This window comes from Odontesthes bonariensis, chromosome 21, assembly GCF_027942865.1.
Source record: "Odontesthes bonariensis isolate fOdoBon6 chromosome 21, fOdoBon6.hap1, whole genome shotgun sequence".
Lineage (NCBI taxonomy): Eukaryota > Metazoa > Chordata > Actinopteri > Atheriniformes > Atherinopsidae > Odontesthes > Odontesthes bonariensis.
In genome coordinates this window covers 27,474,655-27,500,939 of record NC_134526.1, presented here as the reverse complement: position 1 = coordinate 27,500,939, position 26,285 = coordinate 27,474,655, and the positions used below count along the sequence as shown (strand labels likewise).

At 41.1% G+C, this 26,285-nt stretch overlaps 2 protein-coding genes across 2 annotated transcripts; both read right to left on the bottom strand.

Annotated features, from left to right (window-relative positions):
• Nucleotides 1-2,469: 2,469 nt before the first annotated feature.
• LOC142371756 (homeobox protein Dlx3b-like) lies at nt 2,470-11,204 on the bottom strand. The gene is made up of 3 exons (XM_075454493.1): nt 10,640-11,204; nt 8,652-8,836; nt 2,470-5,042 (listed from the first exon to the last, which is right to left on the bottom strand). The coding sequence occupies exons 1-3, from the start codon at nt 10,989-10,991 to the stop codon at nt 4,611-4,613; spliced, it is 969 nt and encodes a 322-aa protein (XP_075310608.1). The 5' UTR covers nt 10,992-11,204; the 3' UTR covers nt 2,470-4,610.
• Nucleotides 11,205-13,794: 2,590 nt separating this feature from the next.
• LOC142370740 (26S proteasome non-ATPase regulatory subunit 11A) lies at nt 13,795-26,198 on the bottom strand. The gene is made up of 13 exons (XM_075453173.1): nt 25,965-26,198; nt 25,147-25,248; nt 24,366-24,562; nt 23,349-23,406; nt 22,993-23,187; nt 22,764-22,908; nt 22,558-22,618; nt 18,569-18,631; nt 18,281-18,406; nt 18,149-18,184; nt 17,983-18,034; nt 17,699-17,842; nt 13,795-14,969 (listed from the first exon to the last, which is right to left on the bottom strand). The coding sequence occupies exons 1-12, from the start codon at nt 26,053-26,055 to the stop codon at nt 17,700-17,702; spliced, it is 1,269 nt and encodes a 422-aa protein (XP_075309288.1). The 5' UTR covers nt 26,056-26,198; the 3' UTR covers nt 13,795-14,969; nt 17,699.
• Between the last annotated feature and the right edge of the window lie 87 nt (nt 26,199-26,285).

The following is a 26,285-nucleotide window of genomic DNA, read 5'->3' as shown; positions in this document are numbered from 1 at the left end:
GCCACCAGAAGTGTTGGCGAAGGAGTGCGATGGTCCTGCGTATTCTGGGATGGCAGGCGAGTTAAGAGTCATGACTCCACTGGAGCACCAATGACCTAACTTGTGGAGGAACGAACAGTCGACCAGGGGGGCAGTCCACAGGTGCCGGATGTTGTCAGAGGGCATCCTCTGAGGACCTCCTGTTCCACTTGCCATTGGATGGATCCTAAAAAACGAGAAGGTGGCAGAACAGTGTCAGGGGTGGGACTGCTATCAACTGATGTGAATTGGCGAGAGAGGGCATCTGGCTTTCCGTTCTTGGAACCCGGTCTGTAGGTGAACGTGTAGTTGAACAGGAACAGAGCCCAACGAGCCTGACGGGGGATGAGTCGGCAGGCAGAATGCAGGTAGGACAGAATTTTGTGGTCAGTCCAGACAATGAACAGCTGAGAAGTCCCTTCAAACCAGTGCCGCCATTCCTGAAGGGCTAAGACGACTGCCAGCAGCTCTCTATTGCCTACATCGTAATTCTTTTCAGCTGAAGAGAGTCTACGAGAAAAGAAAGCACAGGGGTGTAATTTGTTATTAGACGGAAGGTGTTGGGAGAGGACGGCCCCCACTCCTGAATCAGAGGCATCGACTTCCACGACAAACTGCTTTTCTGGATCTGGGTGAATAAGCACAGGAGAATTAGTGAACATGTATTTTAGCTTATCAAAAGCTTGTTGAGCCTCCCTATGCCAAGTAAAAGGTATCTTCAGGGAGGTCAGCTGGGTGAGAGGAGTGGCTACCTGGCTGTAGTTCCTAATGAACGGTAAAAGTTTACAAAGCCCAAGAACTTCTGCAACTGTTTGCGTGATTCAGGTACAGGCCAATCTGTCACAGCCTTAATCTTGGCTGGATCAGAACCCAGCTGTCCCCTCTCGATGATGAACCCCAAAAAGGCTACCCTTGACGTGTGAAATTCACACTTCTCTGCTTTAACAAATGGCTAGCTTGTTTTCTAGAAGACGATGGAGGATCTTCCGAACATGTTTGACATGTTCTTCGGGCGTGCGTGAGAAAATTAAAATATCATTCAGATAAACAAACACAGACTTATTTAACATGTCTCGTAAAACATCATTGACCATAGCTTGAAGCTGGGGTGTTTGTAAGACCAAATGGCATGACTAAATACTCAAAATGTCCCAACGGGGTGTTAAAGGCGGTCTTCCATTGGTTGCCTTCCCGTATTCTAACCAGATGGTACGCATTACGAAGGTCAAGTTTGGAAAAAAATACTGCCTCTTGAAGCAAGCTAAAGGCAGAATCCATGAGTGGAAGAGGGTATTTATTCTTAATTGTTATGTCGTTTAGTCCAGTGAAGTCTATACAAGGACGGAGGGACTTGTCCTTCTTCTCAACAAAGAAAAAATCTACTCCAAGAGGAGAAGAGGAAGGTCGGATTAATCCAGCGTTAACAGACTGTTATATAATTCTCCATGGCCTGCTTTTCTGGTTTGCTGAGGTTACATAACCGCCTGGATGGTAGAGAGGAGCTCATGGTTGCTGCCTCTTTAACACTTTATGTGCATAAACTATTATAATTTTTTTTTTTTTTTTTTAAAGGCAAAAATGAATTTTTTTGTTTGTGAAAACGAGTAATAAGCAAGGTGTCTCATATGTTCATTAACCTTTTCAAATGTTCAACTTCAAAATGCACAAAATGTAAATGGAAACATGTAGCATGTAACATGTAGTGTAGCATGAAAGTAAGCTACAACTAACTTAGCGTCGCAAAGACTCAAACTGGGGTAAAAGTGAACCTGACAATATAGAGAAGTACTACTGTGTTTCAGAAAAGTTGAAAAAGGGCTGTGTGTTATAACTGTTTTCCATCAACTTTTAAAAAATGTGTTTGGGAACGATAAACACCTTTTTTCTTGTATGTATTAAACAAGAAAAGTATCTTAAATGTTGACTGGCTAGCTTTATACACACTAGTAGGCTAATAGTGCCTAATTATCAGACTGCTGTGGACGCTTTACACTTTGTACTAAGTTGAGCCAATTAGCTGCCTGATGTAGCTTCATATTTAGTTCACAATTTTACACAAGAAAATATTTTAGACTAACACTGATTGCCTATCTACGTTTTTCTCCTATGAAACGCCCTTGTTTTGGCTGTTTGTTAGTCTCCCATTTATTTCTACTCCTCTTCCAACTGTATGCCACATGAAAGCAGTACACACCCATCTCTCCCAGTGTCAGCGGTGTGTTATTAGCATCCCCAGACTCCAGAGTGTCTGCTGCACTGTCACCTCCCACAACCTTCTTTACACGCACTCTACATGTGAGTGTATAATATATAGCTGGGTGCAACCTGTATCTGTCGTGACTCACCCTGACAGGCACAGCAGATAAAGCACTGTCAGCACAACACTTTTGTGTGTGTACGTGCTTCATTCACATGTTAACATATGTAGAAATGAATACATTAGCAGCTCAGTGAGATACACAAAATACATTTTATTTTTGTTCTTATTTTCAGACAAAAAGAAAAAGCTTCAGTGACACTAAGTGTTGTGCTTCTTTATTTCTACGTTTGCCATAAATAAAAGAAAAAAAACCTGAGTAAAACACGTTATTAGAATTTTTACAACTTGTTTTTTAAAATATTCTAGCACCAATTTACTAATTTTGCTCACTTAGCCATGCCCTCATAGTATCAGTGAGCAGGAACAAAAGAGCCACTCCAGTAATTACACAGATGAAGATTGTTTGAGAACTAATGTGGAATACTACTTAGCATGTGAAAACAGTTGTACGTCTTCCGTGGGTCTCGTAAGGCTTTGATAAATCAGGTTGAAAACCTCTGAGAGCTGTCTTGAAGAGTCGAGGCATGTTGTTTAAAATATGTGAAGAAAGCTAGTCTCATGAAAGACTCTACTGAGGTGTATTGTGGAAGTTGAAGGCTCACGACCTGGCTCATACTGTGGGATAAAGACATGGATTTGTCGTCTCTTCTCTGTAAACGGCCTTAATATAAAAAAAGGAGGAATTGAACAGATCAGAAGAGAAGTAAATAAGTCTCTAGAGTACTGTGTAGATGTTTGACCTATATCTTCCATGTTTCTGCTATTTGTTTTACAAATTACATCACCTGCTGAATTTTCAACCAGTGCTTTTATCTGATTTTTTTTCACAACTTGACAAAATATTTGCAGGTTATAAATCATGCCCTGCACCGAAAGTAAGTTGTCTAACAACACAAATTGCTTTGCATGTATCGTTGAGAAAGTTATCTTCAAAAAATCCGATAGCTGGCAGTCTTGTTTTCCTTCCATGTTTTCAAACATGCTAAAACTGGACCAGTTAAACTGCGCTAATGCGAATATCACAGAGATGTTTTACGAGTGCTCATTATCGCTCTCAGTTGCACGTCTTTGGATCGAGTGCAAATAAAAACATTTAAACTGCTCTAAACGTCACGCCAACTATTAAAGCAACAAGACAGGAAACAGGCACCCTACTATCTATGCTGTATCCGAACAAAGTGGCTATATATATCTAGATTCAAAAGCTATAGATGACAGGAATTTTATTTTTTCATATTTGCAATTAAGAAGGGGAATGTTGAATAAAGGGATAGCCAAATGCATTCTTTCCGCCCTTATTTACTTATGTTATTATAATTTCTGAATAATTACTAGATATTGTGTCGTAATTATCACAAAATCTGTTCTTATGAGATAGTACTTTGTAATCGCAAATTATCTGGTCTGTGGAAGAGGTTTTTGGAATGCAATGTACTTCCGTACAGCACTGGCATAAATAGCTTCTTCCTCAAATTCCTCTTAATTAAAAGCTTTCCCTTACATTGCCCACAATGCAACCTGACAGTATGGCCTCAGTGTTGGGTGTATCATGCTAGACGTGGCCATTCAAGCCTTTAGTAGCTAGACAGAAAAAGAGATTATGAGAGTATCAAGAGGATTGATACACCATAAGAATTTGTACAAAAAAGAATCTGTGGTTACAGCTAGTGGCCACTTAGCTTAACACAGTACAAAGACTGCGCGTAGGGAGCTAGCATGCATCCATCCAAAGAAAAAATAAATTCCATTTGTTAAGTTTCAGTGGAAACTGAGTTTAATTTGAGTGAATATGGATGAGTTTCTTGTTTTTATTTCTAAAATTCTAGTAGACTATCAGTAGTATTTTGTTTTAGTGGTAAAGTTCAAAAGTTAAAGAACATTTCCAGATGATTTTGAGGAAAGGACTGAAAAACTAAAGGTTTTTGGCATAAATATGCAGATCTTTCAAATAGTAAAAATACACAAAATGTTTTCTGTAATCAGTCATTTTAAATCAATATCAGTCTCAGCACCGAAAAGTGCATTTCAATCTCCGTAATGTTACTTGGATGCCTTAGAGAGAGAGTAACTGAGGAAGTCAGTTGGAACTGACCTTGTTGTCAGTCCACAGCTGTGTTTATTACAGTCATGACTTGTGTCTGATGGCCACTGTGAGGTGTTTCAGGTAACAGTTAAGCTGACTGAACACTGCCCTCCAAAAAACATTTTCAAAATCCTCCCAGTGTTTCAGCACAGGGTTCAGATCAGGATGTTGAGAGTCCATTTTCCTGGATCAGTAGACGGCTCCCATACTCTGTGAGGCTGATGGTCCTGTTGGTGGTACGTGGTTCGGCTGACCTGAATGTGTCAAACCTAAAAGGGCACCTTGCTGTTGGTACCAGTTCTGGTGTGTGAACTCCTCCATGTAAGTGGAATCGACTGAGACTGGAGGCTGATACAGGCCTTGTCCCCTGCTGGCAGGTTCCAGCATTGCATTATTCTTGACGTTGCTGCTGTTTATGTCGTTGCTGCTGCTGTTGCTGCTGTTGTTGTTGTTGTTGTTACTGTTGCTGTTTTCCCACACAGCTGGGGATGGGGGAGAGTTGCAGGCCATGGAATCGCTGGCATCTGGACTGTGTTCAAGAGGTATTTCCCCGAGTGGAAACTCTCCATTCTTGAAGAGTTTCTTAAACTTGGAGCGACGGTTCTGGAACCAAATTTTTACCTGGAAAGAAGAAAAATATTGAAGCAAATGTAAAAAGAAATAACAATAATCAGAATTGTCTTTAACTGTATTTTTTTTTTCTCTTTAGCCGCTCAGGTGCAATATATCAAAAACATCACTGACATATTGTAATTGTATGGGAGGAAAAGTCTGGAACTTTGAGAAATATGCTTCTTTGCATAGAGTTGGACCTTAACATTAATACTGCATCCTTGTTTTGAAGCAAATGATTTAGCTACAGCCAGAGATTGGTTATGCCCGGTTTGGTCTGTACATCGGTTAGCTAAATGTACTGTACAGCTACGAAGGATGTCAGTATTTAAGTAAAAAATCTCTCTGGATTTGTTATTTTGGGCAAACCATTTAAGAAACCACATATGGATTTTGATTCATTTTTAAATTAACATTATTTATTCAGCTTGCTTAAAAGGGACCTTTTAAACATTTTCTCTTGTTTTTAGCTTATTATAGCAAATGTTTTTGGCTTCCTTCTTATCAGCTCTGATTCTGTCAAAGAAGGAAGTCGTTCACAATTAGCCAGTGATCATAGTGGAGAATTTAGCCGCTGATAGGGTCTATTGCACAAAACACCTACATTTTTCTTCTTTAGTGAGATACTTGGAGCCTAATTTGTGACTTACTTAAGAGTGCACAAAATTTCCTATCTGTGTTCTTAGTAATAGAAGAGCATTAATGCATTTAATGCTTTTTTAAAGTACTGTCATAAAAAGAAGAAAACCAAATAGGTCGAAGGAGAAAAAAATAGCATTTCTTAGGAAACAAAAAAGAAAAAAACATTGTGTAATAATAATGGTTATTCTGCAAACTAATGCCACATTGATTGAATGTTGCTCCCCTCCAACTGAACAGGAACATAACACGATGTTCAGCTGACGGAGGAGGACGTTAAAAACTTGAAAGATGCAGCACAACGTTGACTTGTAGACATTAAGTCGCTCACCAAGAACTGAGTGGAAAGATCCTGTAGCATGAAACCATTGGCAATTTTAACTATAAAGTGGCTGGAAGAACACAGCTACAGGAAATAGAAAGATGTAACTGTAAATGACTGGACAAATCTTGAATTATCTGCCGATCAAATATTTAATGCAAAATTATTCTCTCTTCTACTACAATCCAAATGCCAAAAAAGTTGGGATAATGAGTAAAATGAAAAAAGTCAGACATTGCAAATATTTCCCAAAGTATCATTAAATTTTGAACAGGTCAACAAAAGAAAAGAAAAGTAAGTAGTACTAAAAACAGCTAGAGGAATATGTTGCAATGTATTAGGTTAACTGGCAACAGAAAGAGAGTACCTCAAAGAGGCAGAGTATCTCAGATTGCAAAGAGGGGTTGAGGTTTGGCAATTTGCAAAAGACTGTGTCTACATATTGTGGAGCTCTTTCTGAATAATATTTTTCAATCGTTCATAGTATATAATAGCATCTAAAGATTCTGCCAATATCGAGAAATCTCAGTGCGCAAAGGACACAGGCAGTTGGTGTCATGTCTATTAGTTTTGTTAAGTTTTAAGTTCCTGCTTAGTCTTTAGTCTTTTGCCATATTTTCATTAGTGTCTCTTGCCCTGTCATCAGCTTCACTTACGTCACCTGTGTTTTTCCCGTCAGCTGCACTTACCAATCACTCCCTCAGTATTTAGTTTCCAGGTTTCCTCAAGCACTTTGCCAGATCCTCACCGTCACTGATGATAGTCACTAAATTCATGCCAAGTCAGGTTGGTTCATGTCAGGTTTATCCATATTTTCATAGTCAAGTTTTGTTTTATTCAAGTCACTTCATAGTTTAAATTTTTGTATTCCAGCTCAGCCACGCTTTTTGTTCTGTATTGGAAATAAACCAAGTTTATGTTTTTGAATATCTGCATCCGGGTCCTACCCTCTCCATGCACGCACATCAACCCAAACGTGACCATTGGATACCAATTACCTTTAGGCCCTCAGGCAGCACTACATAAGAAAAGGCATTATTCTTTAAATCACTATATGGAAAACTTCAAGAAATCACTCTCTGTAAACACAGTTCACAGCCGAACCAGCAAATGCAAGTTAAAGCTCTATTATGCATAGAAAAAGCCATATGGGAACACGACCAAGAAAGTCCTCCATCTTCTTTGTGCCAGAGCTCATTTAAAATGGACTAAAACAACATGAAAAAACGCTCTTTGGTCAAACTAATTGATATTTGAAATTTCATTTGGAAATCGTGTAAGTTTCATACTTCAGGAACTATCCAGCTTGTTATCACCGTTCAGTGCAACATTCACATCTGGAATGGTGCCATCAATGCTGAAAGATACTGTATATACAGGTTCTAGAGCAACATATGCCACCATCCAGATTACATCTTTTTAGGGAAAGCCTTGCATACATAAGCAACACACTGTTAAAGCACATCCTGCATCTGTTACATCAGCACGGCTTTGCATGAGAAGAGTGCGGGTGCTGAACTGACCTGCCTGCAGTCCAGACCTTTCACCAACCGTGAAGTATAAGACCAAGACATGGTGATCGTTTTAATGAAATCTTTGTTGGAGCAAAGGACTTCAGGTTGTTCTTTGCAGATTTTTTTTAATTTATTTTAAAACCTGGACTTACTGGAAAATCTTAAATAAAGGTTGTTTTTCTTTCCATGTTTTTTTTTTGCAACCAACCACTCATATTTAACGCTGGTCTCTACCAAAACAAATCAAAAATAGAGAGATTTACATTCACCAGATAAGAAGACATAGGGATCCAACTGTGTTGTAATGCTTCTTTGTTGCAGATAGATGTGCAACAACAATACAGTCAGAGTTGTGTTTTTAGTATGTTCTACTTCTGACTTAAGGAATGACGTGCAGTTCTAGATGAATGGAACTGTAGTTGATTATTTGTTTTCTTAGAGCCTATGAATGTTACTCAAGCATAAAAGTGAAAAATGATTTACAGAAGCCGTAATAAAACAGCGTGGACCTCATGTTTGGTCTTTATCGCTCCGGCAAAAATGATTCATCAGATAGTAAATCATTAGAGCACAAAGATTATGACAGCAAAAAAACAGACTGACATATGAGTAAACACTGCCTACGTTCACTCTCTATCATTCAGGCTAATTTATCTGCATTCTACTACACCTCATGCTGTTGTACTCATATTCTTTTTTGTTTTGTTTATCTTACTCTTGCCTAAGATAAAACAATATAATCTACCTTTAGCTTTCATACATTTATTAGTTATTATTTACTGCATTTCTCTCAGCAGTTATCTTACTTACAGACACTTTATCTACAGTTCACACTTCACCTTTTCAGCTCCTACACTTCAGCCGTTTTAAGCATGTCATTAACCCTTTCACCTCAGCTCACACTAAAACCACATGCATTAAAAACTACTTCTAACACCCCAACTTCAAATTTCTGTTTAGTGCATACATACAAACTGACAACTCCACTGTCTACAGGACTTGAAACTTGACTTGAACCACCTCCAGATTCAGACCCTGTCAGGGCACCGGGAACAGGTTCAAATGTTTTGCCACATATACATTTTCTGAACAAGTGTTGACCCTCTCTACTTAAAAGAGAGCAGCACGAGATGGTGGCCTCACCTGCGTCTGTGTGAGGCCCAGCTGTGCAGCCAGCTCGGCCCGCTCCGGCAGGGCCAGGTACTGGGCTGACTGGAATCTCCGCTGCAGAACTGCCAGCTGGTAGCTCGAGTAGATGGTTCGAGGCTTACGCACTTTTTTGGGCTTCCCGTTGACCATCCGCACTTCCAGGTCTGGCTCCTCTTTGACTGTGGAAAAATAGAAAGATCACGCAATGTCCCTGCACGAAATGTATCGCAACTTGTGTGTCACTCACACCTTTTATTCTTTCTTCAAACAATGACATGGAGGTTTAGGAGGTCTTTACAGAAGCAGATTGTGCAGAGATGTTGTCACACAAAAATAGCCCCGGCTTCTACAACCCCGAAATTTCAAAGAAATTCCGCTAGCGCTCGAAACTTATAATTTGCTCTCAGAGTCTCCCACAGCTGCGGAGAGAAGCAGAGATTTATAGGTGCTTTTCTTGAAGCCCGGAGGCCCACTTGTGTACATCGCTCCCCATTTGTGCAACTACTCTTGCATTCGTTGTTGTCTGTGCGTCTTTGAATATACAACCAATTTACTCAAGTGGATTTGATCAATTTTTTTTCATCCCCTAAAATGCAAAAAAAAAACAAAAAACAAAGTTAAAAACACATCTTTTAAACCAACTAAAAAACTGCTACACACGCTACCGTTTGAACAGTGCTGATAAAAGCTACTCTGAAAACTGCAGTAATGCACGACAGGTTTAATTCGTCAGCTTTTTAAAATAGAATGAAACATTTTATAACATTGCCAAAGAATATTTTCCACGTGTTTTTTTGCCACCTGAATAGGGAGCATATCAAAACTTTCAAATTGAGACAGGAGTTAAGTGTTCGGCTCACATTTAGATGTGTGTATGTTGAATGACATTAATTTAATGAATGTATTTGTTCCGTGAATTTTGAATATACTATATACTGTATAAATAAATAGATAAAGTCTGGTGCATTTAATTGATCATATAAAAATGATCAGCTCCCTCAATCGCAACTTTGTTTATTTCTTTGGATATGGTTGCAGGCCTTGCGTGATAAGGAACCGACTACGCTGGATGATTCAAAGGCCAAGGCTGGCTGACATGTCGTTTCACCTGACGTGTGTGGCTGAGGGCCAAAGTCCCCTAGAGCCATTTCCAGGAGTCAACTCCAAACTGGAATGCCAAAAACAGAGCACCAGTCTGTCGAGTTTATTTTCTTCTCTGTAGTTTGCATAGACACCTTCCGAGCTCGAGGAAGCATCAAAGGAAAAAAAAAAAAGAAAAAAGCTTTTTAATGTGTTGTCATGTCTACTTTGCTGTGCTTCCACGTGATGGGTGTTGAGTTTAAGTACTCTTGTGGCATTTTATACATTTAAAGTTTTGTTCCAGTATTTTCACCCACCTCCTTAAGATGTATTTTGTTGTCAAAATATAATCAACACACAGTTTTTAAAAAAGAAGGTAATAATTATTGGGCTACTTTTACTTACTATCAGTCAGCAGAGCCCATTTTTTAAGTTTAGAAAAATTCAGAAATCAAATCATGAACCACATATCAAAGTATTAAGATTAATATTTTTTCACTTTTACAGCACTTTTACTTTTACTCACTGTCTAACAAAGACAGTTTATCACTTTATTTTTGAGGGAATGAGTGGCCCCCAGTTCGATGTAACTGTGTTTGCATCGTTTTAAAACACTAATCAATTTTTAAATGGTGGTATCTTAGAAGTTTAATATTTCTGAAGAATCATTTAAATTTAAAAATGGAGAATGAAAAATAACCTCATATGCCCCGTGCGTAAAACTCACGCGCAGTTATTGGATTACATAACTGGATATGAGCGTTCCAGAAATCAACTTTTGGTGGTAAAACCGGCTTTGAACAAAGATAAAAGAAGACATTTTACTTTTAGTCTTCACTGAAGTGAATTAGAGTTGACTGAACCAATATCTGGTGTAAATTTGGACGTTGGGTTTAACTTACTACTGTCTTGCAGAGTTGACTGAACCTCCCTGCTGAACCCTCCGTGCTCTCTGTATGCTGAAGGGGGGTACGGGTATTCAGCCTTGCCAACAGAGTAGGCAGCACCAGGAGCCATCCCGTTCAGGTTGTAGTGGTGGTACGCGTACGGGTTCATGTGTTGGGTTGAGTACTGCTGCTGCGCCGAGTAAAAGTCCTGTGAGCCGTGGAGCGCGCTCTGACCGCTGTAGAAGCTCATGTCAGTGGAGGAGGACTCCGGCAGGGTCGGGGAGTCTTTAGCAGCCGAGATAGAGCCCCCAGGCATGGGGAGGGACGGCTTCTTCTCTTCGAATGTAGGTGATGGTTGCCCGTTCATTTTCAGACCTCTTTACTAGCTGCTGCTGTTTGCTCTAACTCGTACTGCCCTCTCACACAGTATGGAGCTGGCGCTTCCAGACTCCCTTGACGCAGCCAGGCTGTCCACCGTGGCGGGCGGCGCCCAACCTAACTAGAGCTCCTAATTACAGGGCGCGCCGAGCTGAGCCAAGCCAGGCAGGACAGAGAGGAGTGGATGTCTCCTTCTTATTGGCTCGCCTGCTCGCTCACTGCCTCTGCCCTGAAGCCAAGACAGTGCTGACTGTCGCCTGTCTGGCTCCCTGCTTCTCCCCGCAGAAACCTCCACTAAGCCTCATCTTGGGCTGAAACCAGAGCACATAAACAGTGGGCAAAACTCAGTTAGAAAGTCCTCTTGCAACTACCTTCAAATAAATTAAAGACCCAAAATGTAAAACTTTTTGCAAAGCAGATAAAAGTTTACAAACCAAACCAACCATGCATAATGATGTTGTGATAAGGAGTGTTTGCATTAGCTTTCAAGTGCTGTCTCCCATTCAAATGCAAATACAGGGCCAGGTGCTGTTGTAGACCAATGTTTGGGGTTATTTACAGTTAATCAAGGCTTTTTAAAAGGGCTTTCCTTATTTACATGTGTCTACGTGGCCCCCCGTGCTTTTTCTATAGGGTGTGGGTGTGTGTGTGTGGGGGGGGGGGGGGTCAAACAGCCCACAGAGGTGTTTATCACATTCCTGGGGGACACTGTAGAAACATAGCTAATGGCAGAGTAAACTGAAAAAGAGTAACATGTGAAACATTATTACAGTTTCTGCACAGAGGTAAAAGAGGGGCTTTTCTTTTTATAAATAACAGAATGTAGCACTTTCCACTCAGGCCTTTTCCACCAAACGGATGTCAGTACAAGAAGCTCTGGGCAGCTTAGTGCCTGAGCCTCACCAGCAGGTGTCACTGCTGGGAGAAGAACGTTTCAGGGAATAGTAAGAGCATGAAAAGCAAAACTCGAAAAAGTATGTTGGCATTCACCCGTAATCACAAAATATTGACTATAAAAGAAGATTCAAAGTAAACCTTCAAAGTAAAATTTCCTTTGAGTGAGGTGATTCACAATCTCATCTATATTTCATGATCTCCTAAATAAATTGATTACTAAAGAGAGTGAGAACCTTTTGGTTCCATTATTTCTATGGTTCTCCAGATTTTCTGAATGTCATTCAAAGTTTTTCTTCGGACAGTGGCTGCTCTTTCTCCTTTTTTGTTTTCTAAGCCACTTTAACAATGACTTATGAAGTGACCTATCGAGTGTCTACACGTAACTCGGAAAAAAATCTATTCCAGACATTATCTTTGGCCACTTTTATCCACATAATTTGTTCCAATTTTCTTAGTTGCATCTTTGAAAAGCACCAAAGAGAACACAGTTTGACAGACAGAAAATAGCATTTTTGCAGCAACAAGGTGATTCCCAAAGAGCCATCAGCTGAAAACCTGGCATATCTCAGCATGGTGTGCAGTGTGTCCTTAAAACATTTGAGGAAACTGGACAAGTGGAGGACACAAGAAGAAGTGTTAACAGATGAACAGTAGATGAAAACAGCAAAGACCTGACTTGAGAGATGCAGCTGATCCATTTACTGTTGGCCCAAGCCTCATCAGAAATGGTCTCCATGGAAGGGTGGCTGTCAAGAAGCCATTCTTTAGGAAGGGAAACAGGAAGAAAAGGCTGAGGTATGCCAAATGACACAAGAAGTGGACTGAAAATCAGTGACAACAGGTCTTATGGAGGGATGAATCCTCCCTCGAGCCCGGACCTCAACATTATTGAAGCAGTGTGGGATCATCTTGACAGAGAACAACAAAAGGCAGCCAACATCCAAAGAAGATCTTTGGAATGTCCTTCTCAAAGCCTGGAGAACTATTCCTGAAGACTACTTAAATAGATGACAGAAAGGCTCATCTAAGGTTAACTTTTAAGCTCATATACTGCAATTCCATTTGCTCGCACCTATTTCCTGTTTTCCCTACAATACATAAGGAAGTGAGGAGAGGTTCAAGACTTTTGCACAGTATCACTGGTCTTATGTAGTCTGGGAATTCCCATGCTGCTTTGCGCGTGATTTCATTCACACTGCAAAGGCAGCCTGGAAACCACCGCCCTTATTTTTGCCTGAATTAGGGAACCAATCACAGAACGGGGAGGGGGCAGCAAGACGATGACGTTGCTATGCGCGACACCGAAGCTTGTAGAGTGTTAATCCAACATGGCAGCGGACACAATGTTACTGTTCGATGCAGCCTTAGAAAGTGTTTTAGGTAGCTTAGAACGCAAGTTTACTTTTAAAAAAGAGCAACGTTTGGCGTTGAAAGATTTCATTGCCAAGAAGGATGTATTTCCACGTCAAATTTCTGTCTCTCTACATACGTCATCTGGTATAAGTGATACAATTGGCTATGAATCGCACGCAAAGCAGCATGGGAAGAACCAGATGCCATTTGATAGACATTCGTATCGCCCAATAAACGGCTCTAGGCATTCGTAAACCACGCCTCAAATACGAGAAAATGCACACCTAGTTCCCAGACCACCATCTCATCGAGATGTGGACGCGTCAGCCAGGCTAGGTCTTACGTATAATTAGTGGCGAGTGAACACTGGGAAAATGACACCGTAGGATTGCTGCTGACCTCATTATTAATACTTTGAAATGAGGCACACAATACAAGCAGTGAGAATGACTGAGGCCAAATAGAAGAAAAAAAAACAACACATTTTTCAGCATTTAAAAAATCATTTAAAAAATAAATAAATAAATAAAAAAAATCACAACTTGCAGGTTTCATTTTTTTTTTATTAGCATTTCTCTTTCTCTATGTCATATATGGTAAATCATCCAGTCCTTGCAAAATTAAGTTCCAAGAAATTTACAGCTTGATTTTCTTCAGAAAAACCTGCCTTTTTTTTTTCTTTTCCTTTTTTATACACAACTGACTCATATCTCACAACACAGCCTCAAAAGCACTTTGTGTGACCGTCCGAGCTCTCAGCGGTGAAGTTTATTCTTTTCTTACACGTTATAAAAAAAGGGGACAGTGTGAGTAGATCAGGCCTTGGATGAACAGAGGCGCTTGGCAATGTTATATACAAACAGGTAGTGGGAGTGCAGAGGGGGAGGAACTCCCGTGGTCCCGAGTGGACAAAAGAGCAGTTCCCTGTATGGTCCACGATCCCAGGATGTCTTGTGAGTGAGTGTGACAACAGTCAGGGTGGGGATATAAAGGTGGGCAGCACTCAGGACGAGGCTGTGAGGAGGGATTGTTCTGATGCCCTTCAGTTTCGAAATTCTGTTTTTTTTTCCGGGAGACCTAGGATGTGTTTTTTACAACTGCAGAAAAAAAAAATGCAAACATTCAGTTTCAGGGCCAGTTGGCAAAGTGAACAGAGCAGGTAGAGAGCGACCAACCAGCCTCCCCCCTGCTCCGACAACAGACTCAACAACGGTTTTTTTATGATACATGTATGTATAAGTACTATATATGTATTCTTTATTGTTATATTACAACATTCCCTGATGGCCAGTGCAGAGAGAAACTGGGGGGAGGGAGAAAAATAAAAATAAAAAAAATAGAGGAAAAAGGCATGTCCAATTTTACATACAGTAGAAACAAGGAGGAAGAAAAGAAGGGTAGAGTGCCAGGATTGGTCCACATGGTGGGGGGGAAGGCCACTGTGTGGCTGATAAACCCCAATCAGAGAAGAAGGAAGAGACATTGACAGGAAGGAGGGAGGAGAGCAGAGGGCAGATGGAGGAGTCCACCCTGTCAGATTCTTGTTCTGTTGAGTCAGCCTCGTTTCAACGGCTGGTTTATTTGCTTGCTGGGTTGTTGAGTGTTTGTAATCTCCTCATCGTCCTCCCCTCGTCCCTCCCGGAATAAGGTGAGCAATCGACAGGGATCCGACTGGCCCACGTCACTCCGGTCAGGATGACAGATAGTCCCGTTCTCTCTGAGGGCAAAAAAGGATTTTACTGAAAGATACAAAGTTTTTGCACAACCACAATCTGGGACTTCTCTGCTCCTGCTGCACAGGTCAGTAGAGAGTCCACCGGGAGCAGTGAAATGTTTCCCCGACAATGTGAACCAGACACGTTTCCACCGACTGGCCTGAAGTCATTAAACTAGGCTGCGTAGCGTCGACAGAGGGTAGCGATGTAGGCTACGATACTTGTGTTTGTAATTCAGTAGAAGAAGTACTCACCTTTAGGAAGACACCTGAAGGAAGGATGTACATTTGTTTACGCATTAGAGGAAGTATTTTCCATCTGTTTTTACTGTGTTTTAAATGTTATAATCTTCTTTCATTTCAGCTAAAAAAAAAAAAAAAAAAAAAAAGATGAAAAAAAATCACAACAATGTGAATCCAAACTCTCATGCCTCTTAGGGTCTGGTTACACGGTAAGGTTTTTCACTGTAACCGCTATTTTTGCTTATCGTTTGGCTGTCGCGGCCACATGGAGCCGGCGTTCCCAGTACCCCAAAACGATATTTTTGGAGAACGGGTTCCAGAGTGGGAAGATCTAAGAACGCTGTCGTTTCGTTTCCATTGTTACAGCCAGAACGGATTTGTTTACATCTGCGTCAAAGTCACATGGCCAATGCCAGTGACGTATACACATACGTCAGTGACCAGAACAAAAAGCGGCTTCCATTCAAAATCCGGAAGAAGAAGACAACACAACAAGGACAGACAGCGATCATCATGGACCCCACAACATTGATAGCAGCACTGCTGCAGACACTGCTAAGTACAGCGGCGTTGTTGAAGGAACAACGTGAGCTTCGCGCTGGTAGAAGTAGGGGCGTACACGCATTGCTTCTTCTATTGTTCTGGTGTAACCGGTGGGGGTAGCTTACAGCGCACCTAGAGGTGTGGCGTGTGTACTGCATCGTTTTCAGCGTTTTCATCGTTTCCATCTGGACCTGATTCTTTACAGAAGCTTTCCTGTGTGGTCGCAATAATTTTCGTACCCGTTTTCAAAAAAACCCCTTGTTTCATTTTCGTGTAGCCGTAGCCTTAGTCAGACCAAGTAACACGTGTCTGATTTACAACACAACAAGTGTGAACTGCTGCAGTCACATTTAAGAACTTACCCACAGTGGAGGGACGTTAATGATCGGACAGAGCACGCTACTAAACCGACACAAATGATAACGAACGGCAGATCCTGGTCCGTTTTCACATCATCTGAACCCAACTAATGAAAAAAAAAAAAAAGTTTCAAAGTTACTGAGCTGGAGCTGGAGCTTCTGCTCTCTGGTTTTACGTCAGTATTTTATTTGCAGAGTTTTGTGTTGTCATGCGGCAGGTCTGACAAAAAGCGAGAAGTTTGTCCTCGGGGGAAGTTAACAAAAAAAAAAAAAAAAAAAAAATCACGTGTTTTCTTGAGTTGACAACAGCCATGCTGTTAATATAAGGCACATTCCCACTGTAGGATCCTTTTGCAGTTCCTAAAGGTTTTTCAGGAATAGGGCCGTTTTTTCCCGCATTCGGACATACAGGAACTAGGGACCACGGCCCTCAGTTCCTATAACCATTTTAGCTCCTTTTCCGAGGCTGGGACTTTTATGGGTTCCATAGGAACACATATGACGTAGGTGTTTGGTGGTTGGTAGCTACGCCCCTTGTCAGATTTCCGCTTCTTCATGTTCCTAATCTGCTCAATGTAAACAGTAGAATAACGACTGAAGTGTTTACTCATACGACATGGACACAACCGGCGTGTGTTTAATAAGTTAAACTTGCACGTGGTCTCCTTTGTCTGCGGCACTCTGCTCTCCTTCCTTCCTTCCTTCATGAAACGAAGCAGTATCGCCTGCCGCTCGATTCTTCGTCTCCTGACTCTGTATGCTCTTCCAGCCGCGATGTTAAACACCCGATGTGATCGTCCATGATTAATATTACCATCAAGCAGACCATGAACACGGTGGCCTCCCCGTTCTCCATATTAGCGTCTTGGTGGTGTTTTTTTCTTCTCTCCTTACTTATCGCGGGCTTTGTTTTGTTGTTGAGTGTGGCGCTTAAGTAACACGTCACTGTCGCAGACGGTTGCGTCACATCAGTCCCTATCATGGTCACGACTCATGTGCGAATGCAAAACTGCGTTCTTAGAACTGCTCTGTCCGAATGCGGCTATAGTTCAATTAAACCTCAATGAGTCTAACAATGACCGTTGAGTCATGTGAAAGTATTGCTGCTCCATATTTTTTTAAATGTTTGTCTAACATGGAAACATGAAATGTTATGGTGAGAATACATGTTGTGAGAAAACTGGAACTCTGGAAGAATCAATATGTTACACCTTGCTGTCCAATCTAATGTGAAAAGTAAATATAAACAGTTACTCTGAATGAAACAGAAGCTCCATTAAAGGAAACGTGACAAATGTCACTTCAACATGAAAGAGCTTTAGAAACATGTGAACCACGAAAGGTCTGGCTCCTGGATTAGTTTCTGTTAAAGGTATTTTCTGATGGAAATATAGAGAACACCATTAACCTTATCCTCTAAAATGCTCTGTCTTATCCAATTATCAAAAACTCACTTCCTAATGTGGTCAATATTTGCATAAATTCAGATAGGTTCTTCTGGAAGCACCACAATAACACCAGATTAACGATTTACAAATAGCAATTTCTTTTGGAGGTCCAAATAAAGTTAAAGAAAATGGGTGATACCTTATGTGAGCTTCTTTGCTTTGTTGTAAAGCGAGTCGACCACCTTGCTCATGTTTTGAATGGTCTCCAGTGCTGCCTCGTACGTCTTGTCCACCACTGGCTCGTCAAAGACAATCAGCACTCCTTCACCTTGGTCCAAAATACCTGTCGGGCACAAAGGATGACATCAGGAGGGTGGATAAACCGATAAGAGAGCAACCTGTAAAAAGCTGCTGAAAACACCAACAGACACGAGCATTTAGAGCAAAACAACATCTGCCTTTTTGCGTAGTGTTTACACATACCGTGAAACTTCTTATCCAGAATCATCTGGGATAATTTCCTCTCCACGTCTCGCTGCAAGAGACACACAATCGGACTGAAGCCATTTCACAGGGAAAAACCAGAAGAACTATATAAAATAGGCAGTTTGCAGTGTGCAAATAGAGTACAACAGGACTAAAAGCTCACCTTAGGGAGTTTAATGAGGGAGGAGATGTGCGCAATCTGTTCGAGACAAGACACACAAGCAGAGTGATAAGCACATCAGTAACTGATATATAAATCTGAACGATTCAATCGAAAATATCTGGAGAAGATCACCTGAACCCTGGAGAAAGGCTCGATGACCCTGATGAGGTTCTGCTCCAGCAGGTTGTCATACAGCTTTGTCAGGTGGGTGCTGATGATGGGGTCATCCCTCAACTCTGCTTTGTACTCTGTTAGAGCCTTAAGACGGTTGTGGAGTGGACATTTGTAAACAATAAATGAGACTAAAAGCTAAAATGCCATTAAAAATAGGTAAAAAAAATTCAATTAAATTTAAAAAAGATGACATTATTTAAATCACAGCAGTTTTAAATTTGTCCACAGCAACAAAAAGGAACTAACCTTTTCAAAATCTGCGAGGGACCGGTTCTTGCTGGCTTGTGCGACACATTTCAGGGAGTCTGTCTGTCATGAAAAAGAAAAAGACATGACTGAATGAATGAATGAATGTTCATGCAAGACTGCAGTGAAAGGCTGAACTAAGCAGAAAGCAGCCCACTGACCCCAGAAAAGAGCTTGTATTGATTATGGGAGATTCGGACTCCTGTGGGCACTCAAAGATTCTCAACAGGGTTCAGGTGTGTGCTCTGGGGGCCAATCCAAATGAGGAAATGACGACCCTTTCACACGCACCAAAATCTCAGACAGTAGACCGGCGCTAAAATCAGGCTTCTAGAGCAGGTACGAGTCCTGAGCAGACCACACGACTCTTTTCCACTGCTCCACGGTCCAATCTTTTGCCTCCGAGCAAACTGAGGGCCTTTTTTCCACTAACTTCTCAGCTAAAGTTTCATAAGGCTACATAGTTGATTAGTTCCAACATGTTGAGTTGTTTTCACATTGTGCACGTGGCAGTGATCACAATTATTCAAGATTGAACACATTTCAATGTCAAACATGATGCCAAGTTTTTGTAGTGCTTGACGCAGACGAATAATTTGACACTTCTGCAACAGTAACACGGTTCCCCAACTATTGATCACAGCAGTACTTTTCCAATAGGGTGGTTGTTACTATTTGCTTGGTTAAATCCAGGTAACATGTTTTCTATTTTGCCAGGCAGTGTAAATGATCATAGTGAAATTCCTGCTGCTAAACCAAATTCTGTAGTTTGCATAAACACTGAGGCAGTTTTACAGAATAAGTTAGAATTAACCCTGTTGATTTCAGCTTTTATTTTGCTCGGCATTTGTACATTTTGAAGACTGAAGTAACTTAACTTTGACTGATTTAAAACTAAAACCCAGTGAAAAGTGCACCGAGCTGCTACATATATGATGTTGCTCTGAAAAACTTTAAAACTAAAACTTTAAAAAGAAGAAAGATTTTTTTTTCCAAATATGGATATTTATCTCCATTTATCTACACAAAAAAATATTTAAACCTTTCGAAACATAAAGTAATAAAGGGTGTATTGTGTATCCGTAGTTAATTCAGGTAGAAGAATATGGAACCCCAAAAAATATGACCTGCAGGCTTGGTAGATTAAAGTTGGACTCAGTTACACAAATGCAAAACTTGACAGACTCTCGTTGTCTTTGTTTTTATAGTATTACAGAAATATTTGTAGTCACTTGTAGACCACCATTATTGTTTATGTTGCACTATCAAAAGGTAGTGATGTCAGATCAGTCTTTCCCTGAAGGAAACAGGAATTTTTTAACATTTGTAACAGGAAAAGTTTTCTTCCTGTTAAAAGGAGTTTTTTCTCTCCACTGTCGCCTTGTGCACGCTCAGGATTGCAACGAAACTGCAATCCAATCTGTTGGTTTCCTTAGCTGGGCGACTTTTTGTAAAATTGGCTCTGTATGAATTGGACCAATTTGGAATTGCTTTCTACTTGGCTTGAATTAGACTGTGTGTCTTTGAAGTGCCTTGAGATGACATTTGTTGCGATTTGGCGCTATACAAATAAAGCTGGATTGAATTAAAGGGCGCCGGTCTCTGCACATGGAATAGACTGAAGACTTTACTGGAAATATACACCGAGCTGACGAAGATGAGAGGTGGGAAGGTGAGAGTGGATAAGAGCCTGTGGTGCAGCAGCAGCCCCTCAAAGCTAAAGAGGGAGCTCCACCTTCTGGTATCTGCTGTTCAAGGTGAACATGTTGAACAGATCAAAGCATGGCCGTGACTTTGACTGAGGACCATTTCACGCCAGTTACTCCAACCACTCAGTGTCACGGCACTGATGAATTCAAGTTCAAACTGTTAATATGAGAGTTTGTTGAATTTAAACCATTACCTTGGCTGAGGACAGCGTTTAAACTCAACAAACATTGAATCAGCATCAGAGTTCTGTGGTAAACGCTGACACGCGGTTAGTGTTTCAGAGTAGTGTTGTGGCGAGCTCTTCTCAGCTAAAACCAAAGCAGTTGGTATAAACGTTGTGGCGCATTAATGAAAGCAGCTGTATGCGTTTAACTAATTTAACTGTAGAGAGCTCTCATTCCTAAATGGTACACCAAAACCCAGTGGGATGTAACGATATCAGAGACAGACGTATACCACAGTGAGATGTAACACCAAAGCTTGTTCTTATTAATGCTAACTGACAAATGAATCAGGAAGATTTGACAAGTCTTTAGGGAGCTGTCTTTGCTCCATTCGTTATCTAGGAAAGCTGTGAAGACTTCCTTTACTTCCCATGTTGCCTTTTGACAGGAAACGAAGCCCAAAAGCAGTACCATGTGGGGACATCATTAGAGAAATAGAATGTATCATTCACATAAAGTAAAGGTGTGCAATGTAATTTTAAAAAATTGATTAAACTTAGAAAGTTTTGCAAACAAATATTTACAGTACGTGTAGAGTAAACACAACATATTCAAGTTCAGAAGCCTTATTGGTCTGGGTGTCTTTAAATTAAGAAAAAGATAAATAACTAAGCTTGGATGTAGGGCTGCGCGATACGGGAAAAAGTCATATCACGATATATATTTTTTTAATATCAGTCGATATCTGTTATAATTGGCTTTGTTCTTAGACATTATGAATTCATATTAAATAATCCATGTTCCAATTTTGTACTTTTCCACTCTGCTCATCCTATTTTGTACTTTTCCACTCTGCTCATAATACACAATATATGATCTTAAATGGTCCAAGACTGTTTATCTTATCCAAAGAACATGACGAAGACGATGGATGGCCTGCTCACGTCACTAACAACTGTCCAATTATATTTGGACGAGTGTAAGTACAACCTCTGTGAGATAAAGGTAAATATAAATATAAAATGTTTGCGGATATCGGGGCTCGGTCTGACGGATTTCATGCGAGAGCTCTGTCACTCCGAGTCCAGCGCTGCTATACTTCACATGTGACCACTAATAAATACTTTGTTTAACTTAAGATTTCTCCAGCTTGTTCTTGGGCTTCCAATGAAAGAATCGGGCTAACAATATCGATATATATCACAATATAAAACAAATCACTATTTTGTGAATTTTAAATGTTCCCTGTTACTCTTAATTAAGATTTGATGATATCAGAAGGTTCATTTTTAATTCAATATTTATTTTCTGTCAAAGTTGAACGTGACATGTGAAACTGTACAAGTGTTTCAGATAAATACAGAACAGGTCTTTCAAATTAAAATCCTATATCGGTTCGGTCAACTACTCAAAAAAAGTTTGCATTCTCCGCGCTCAAATGGTTGGTGCTGCTTCAGGTGTTGAAAAAGATTAGTGGTATTCCCTGTCTTTGTCGGAACATGTGCTCGACATAATTTGCAGTGCACACTACTCTGTTTCTTGGGCTGTGTCTTCTGTCGTCTCTTCCAAGGGAGCACTCATTTTATTTTTTAAATATAAAAATATAAAATATTATACGGCTGCAAACACGCCACGACTAGCTGCTGGCATGGCTCTATTCCAGCCACGTGATTGGTTTAGCGTGGCGCAACTCTCGTTGTCATTGGACATTCGTATTGTCTGTCAAAAGATGGACAAATGCAATCTATTGAAAAGTATATCGACCATGTTTCATATCTCTTTCAAGGAAAAGTTATTCCTCGATAGCTATCGTTTTATCGCCCAGTCCTACCTGGATGAATATGATACCTGAAAGGTCAAAGCAGTGCAGGCGTAATTTCCAAAGCTGCGGACTTTTGCTTTCTCACACCACCCTTCTAGAACGTCAACAACATTTCATGACTGGATTGCATGTGTGAAAACACATTTACTCTTTGGGCTTTGGAAATGCTAAAAGAATAATGAGTTTCGCTTGGAGTTTAGAAGCTTGACAGGCCCTTCTGCAGCCAAGCTAGGACATATCTGCTCATCTCAAAAATTTAAATGAAAGAAACACTTTGGAATGAAGACTGATACCTGTCTGCCAGCGTACCGCAGAGCTAGCTTGCCGCCGATGAGCGCCTGAACATCCTCGGGTCTGAAAAAGGAACAATACGAAGCCTGTAAATAAGAACAGATGCCAACTATGGGCTCTTGTGAAGTGACACTGAATTTAATTTAATGCCTTAAACTTTATGTTAAAGTTAAAAAGCTTAAAGATTGCCAGTCATGCTACGACTTACGCATTGAGCATTATTTTGCAGAGCAGCATGTATTTGAGAGCTGTGATGGCTCGTGGGCTATCAATGGAGTCGTAGCCCTCAAAGGCCTCATAGAAGTAGGAGTACGCCGTCTTCCAGTCTTTCTCCTCTGCCGCGTGGGTGATCCCTGGAAGCACATCCAAACACACTCACGTGAATATCAAGTTCACGTAATTGTATAGATTAGCTACTTATCCGTTCTACGTGGTACCTGACTGCATGTCTAAAGCTGCTTGTAGTTTCGGGGGGCAGTAGATGGCGTTGGCGGTCGTCCTGGCAGAGGTGAGGGCAGCACGGGCCTTGGGCAGATTACTGAGCGCGTGATACGTCTTACTCTCCAGCAGCTGGACCTCCACCAGTAGGGCCTTGTCATCCATCTTCTTTAGCTCCTGCAGCAACTGGGAGCCTGGATTAAAAAGGAGGGAAAGCGTAGTAAGAGCTGACACACTGCTCGAAGTATGGAAAAGTTTTACCAAAAATTCCTTCCTGACCAGGAAAAGTTTAAGATAAAGAGCTGAAACTCTCCTATCAATGTTTTACTAGGTTTTAAGGAAAGTCACCACTCACCCAGTTGTAGTGCCTCCTGGTAGCATTTTGTGTCGAAATACAGAGAGATGAGTCGAGCCTGGGGAGAGAGGAGAGGTTATATTCACTTGAATATGTGCAAGCTTGAATGTGTTAATTCTTTCTCAATCCTCATGCTTTTGCCTGCTTCACCTGCAGCCTATTATCCTGGAGTAAACAAGGCAGAAAAGCAGCAATTACAATTACAACTCGGTTCAAGGTGTAGACCGTGCAGACCAAAGTGCAGACCAAAGTGCAGACCGAGCAGTCCCCTGCTTACGAGCAGTAAACACCGTGAAACAGGCGCGGCTGTCGGCAGCGTGCAGTGATACGAAGGGAGAGAAAATAGCGCCAAGCGATTCTAAGGTCTGACTTTTTTCTGTGATGCAAATGTAGAACTCTTTTGAACGCATATTGTTTTGAGAAGCAAAACGCTTTATTTTTGTAACCCCAGGCAACTAGTGGACTACTTTCGTCAACACCAAAACGAGGCCGGAACTCGGCTCACAGGACGCAGTAGGGGGCAAGTCAATGTTCATAAACAATATTACTAGTATGGGATGTCATACAGCTCCAGGACAAAAGAGGCAAACTATCCCGTTAAGGACACTGAGCATGTTCCCATGTTTGACTACAACCCAAATGTACTCAAGAAGCAGACATTTTGAGCAGTTTTTACCATGCTGACTATTAAAAATTAACCTAATTTTATTTATTTAAAAAGCTTGAACGTAATGTTAACACTGGGTGGGAAATGCTGCAAAAGGTGAAACCTGACACCTGCCTGACGACCTCCTTCCTGATCACGAAGCTGAAATAATAAAAACACTTATCCTGTTTTTTTACACCAAAAGTAGAGTGTTTAAACTTTAAAAAAAAAAAAAAAAATTTTTATGTAGATACAGTAAAGTCTTTACCACAGTGTGTAGTAGCAAGTTTATCATAGGCACTCAGTGAGCATAAACTAACCAGAGCAGAATACAAGAAGAAAACAAGCTCTGTGACGGCACCAAGTCTCACCTCTAGTGCCTGTCTGAGGAAGGTCCTCTTCTCAGCTTTGGCCCATTCGATGCATTCCAAGCAGAGGTCGACCTCCTGACCGGTGGCAGCCTCCATGTCCAGGAACAAGTCCAGCAGGGAGCGGACCAGTCGGGCTGCCTTGGCCTTGGAGATGGAGTTAAGGAAGGGGCGAACATACTTCAGCAAGCCCCCAAGCTCTGAGAAGAAGGCAGGTAGGAAATTAAGTTCAAGGTTGAACGACACAGGCATCCACAGTTGACTGTATGGATACAAACGTAATTCTTTGCTCTAAAATCAGCAGTGAGAAGAGAATTTGAGCCATTGTGAGTTTCTTTTTTCACCCCCAATCTGTTCAACTGTTTGGATAAGTTGCAGCACTGATCCAAATGCGATTCAGAAACATGCTAGTTAGCAAAAGGCAACACAAAATTTCCACACAATGTTTCACCAATGGGTACTTCAGCCATCGCGCTTCAGTGTCTTTGTGTAAGGCAGTCTGATCTTTTGCAAAAAAAGTCAGCAACGGCACTTTTAGCAGATTTGCCGGCATAAGTGGAACAAACACCTCTGTCACACCCACTAACAAGTAACATAAGCCTTCCTTCATCCGTTTGCTTTATTTTCAGACTAATATGACTACAATTAAGGTTTTGCAACACTTTGCTGTGTCAGAAATTAAAAGAGTTGTTTTTACTGAAGTAAAACAACTCGTCGGCTCCACTTCTTCAATATGTCTAAAATCAAACAGTGTATTAAAATATGAACATGATGCTCTGGTTACCTGCAGCTTGTCCCGTCTTCGCCAGCAGCCCACCAAGCTCCAGGATGCTCTGCTCTTTCACACGAACCGCCTCCTCATCACTGTCCTGGATGTCCCGCTTCACTACAACACACATCAATGTTACGATGATGTCATCTTAACCGTTTTAAGACAGACCACCGCGACATACAAAGACAAAAAAATATGCTGGTGTACAGTCTTGTTTTTGTCTCCTGAGAATAATATTTAATGAAATTACGTCGCGCTTTGACTGGGGAGGATGGCAGGCAGCCAAGTCGCCAACAAAGCTGCGAAATATGAGAAGAATCAAACTGGTCAACACAAAGAAATAACTGCTACACAGCTGCCATTTAGTAGAAATATTTAAGAATAATTTTCTACATTGGCATAAGCTTAAATCTATGACAAATTAGGAAATATTGGAGGGCCAACTCATTTAACAGTAATTTCCTTGTCGGCCTGACATTTGACAAGACGAATAATAGCAGCTAACAGCATTGGCCACTAGCTAACATTAACTAGCCAGCAGTCACAGAAGTTCCTATCAAATGAATGAGACCAGGCAGCTAACGTTACCTTATCTGGTAAGCTAGCCGGTATGTTGCTAACCGGCTAGCCCACTGCTGCTGACTCACTGTGCAAGACGGGAGAAAAGGGAGACGGCCAGCATTGGGCTAGCTAACACAGTTTAGCTTTGCTGCTAGCTAACAACGCTGGCTAACTCATCAGCTTCATGACTGATGGAGAAAAGTGTAGACTTCGTGTCTGTGCGTAAAATGACTTTCTTTCCAGAGCCGTGCTGTGTCGACTATATTTACCTATTGAATGTAAGATGTCGATAGAGGCATTCCGGTCAGTTCCAAGAAGAGACTGTGCTCTCTGAAACTCAGCCACAGCCGCGGCTGCCATCTTTCCGCTGCCTGCCTCTGCTCTCTCTGCCAGATTATTTTCCGGGTGGGTCGTTCACATGGTCGGAACTATGCCTCCCCCTACTAGTAAGGTCGTGTAACTACTTTCTTACAAGTTTTACATTAAGAACTAGTGTGCTGCTTGCTGAGAACAATTCCGTTGCATTTGTTTGTCGCCGAGGACCACGGCTGACAACTTAACACAAAGTCCCGCTTATCCAATGCACCAGC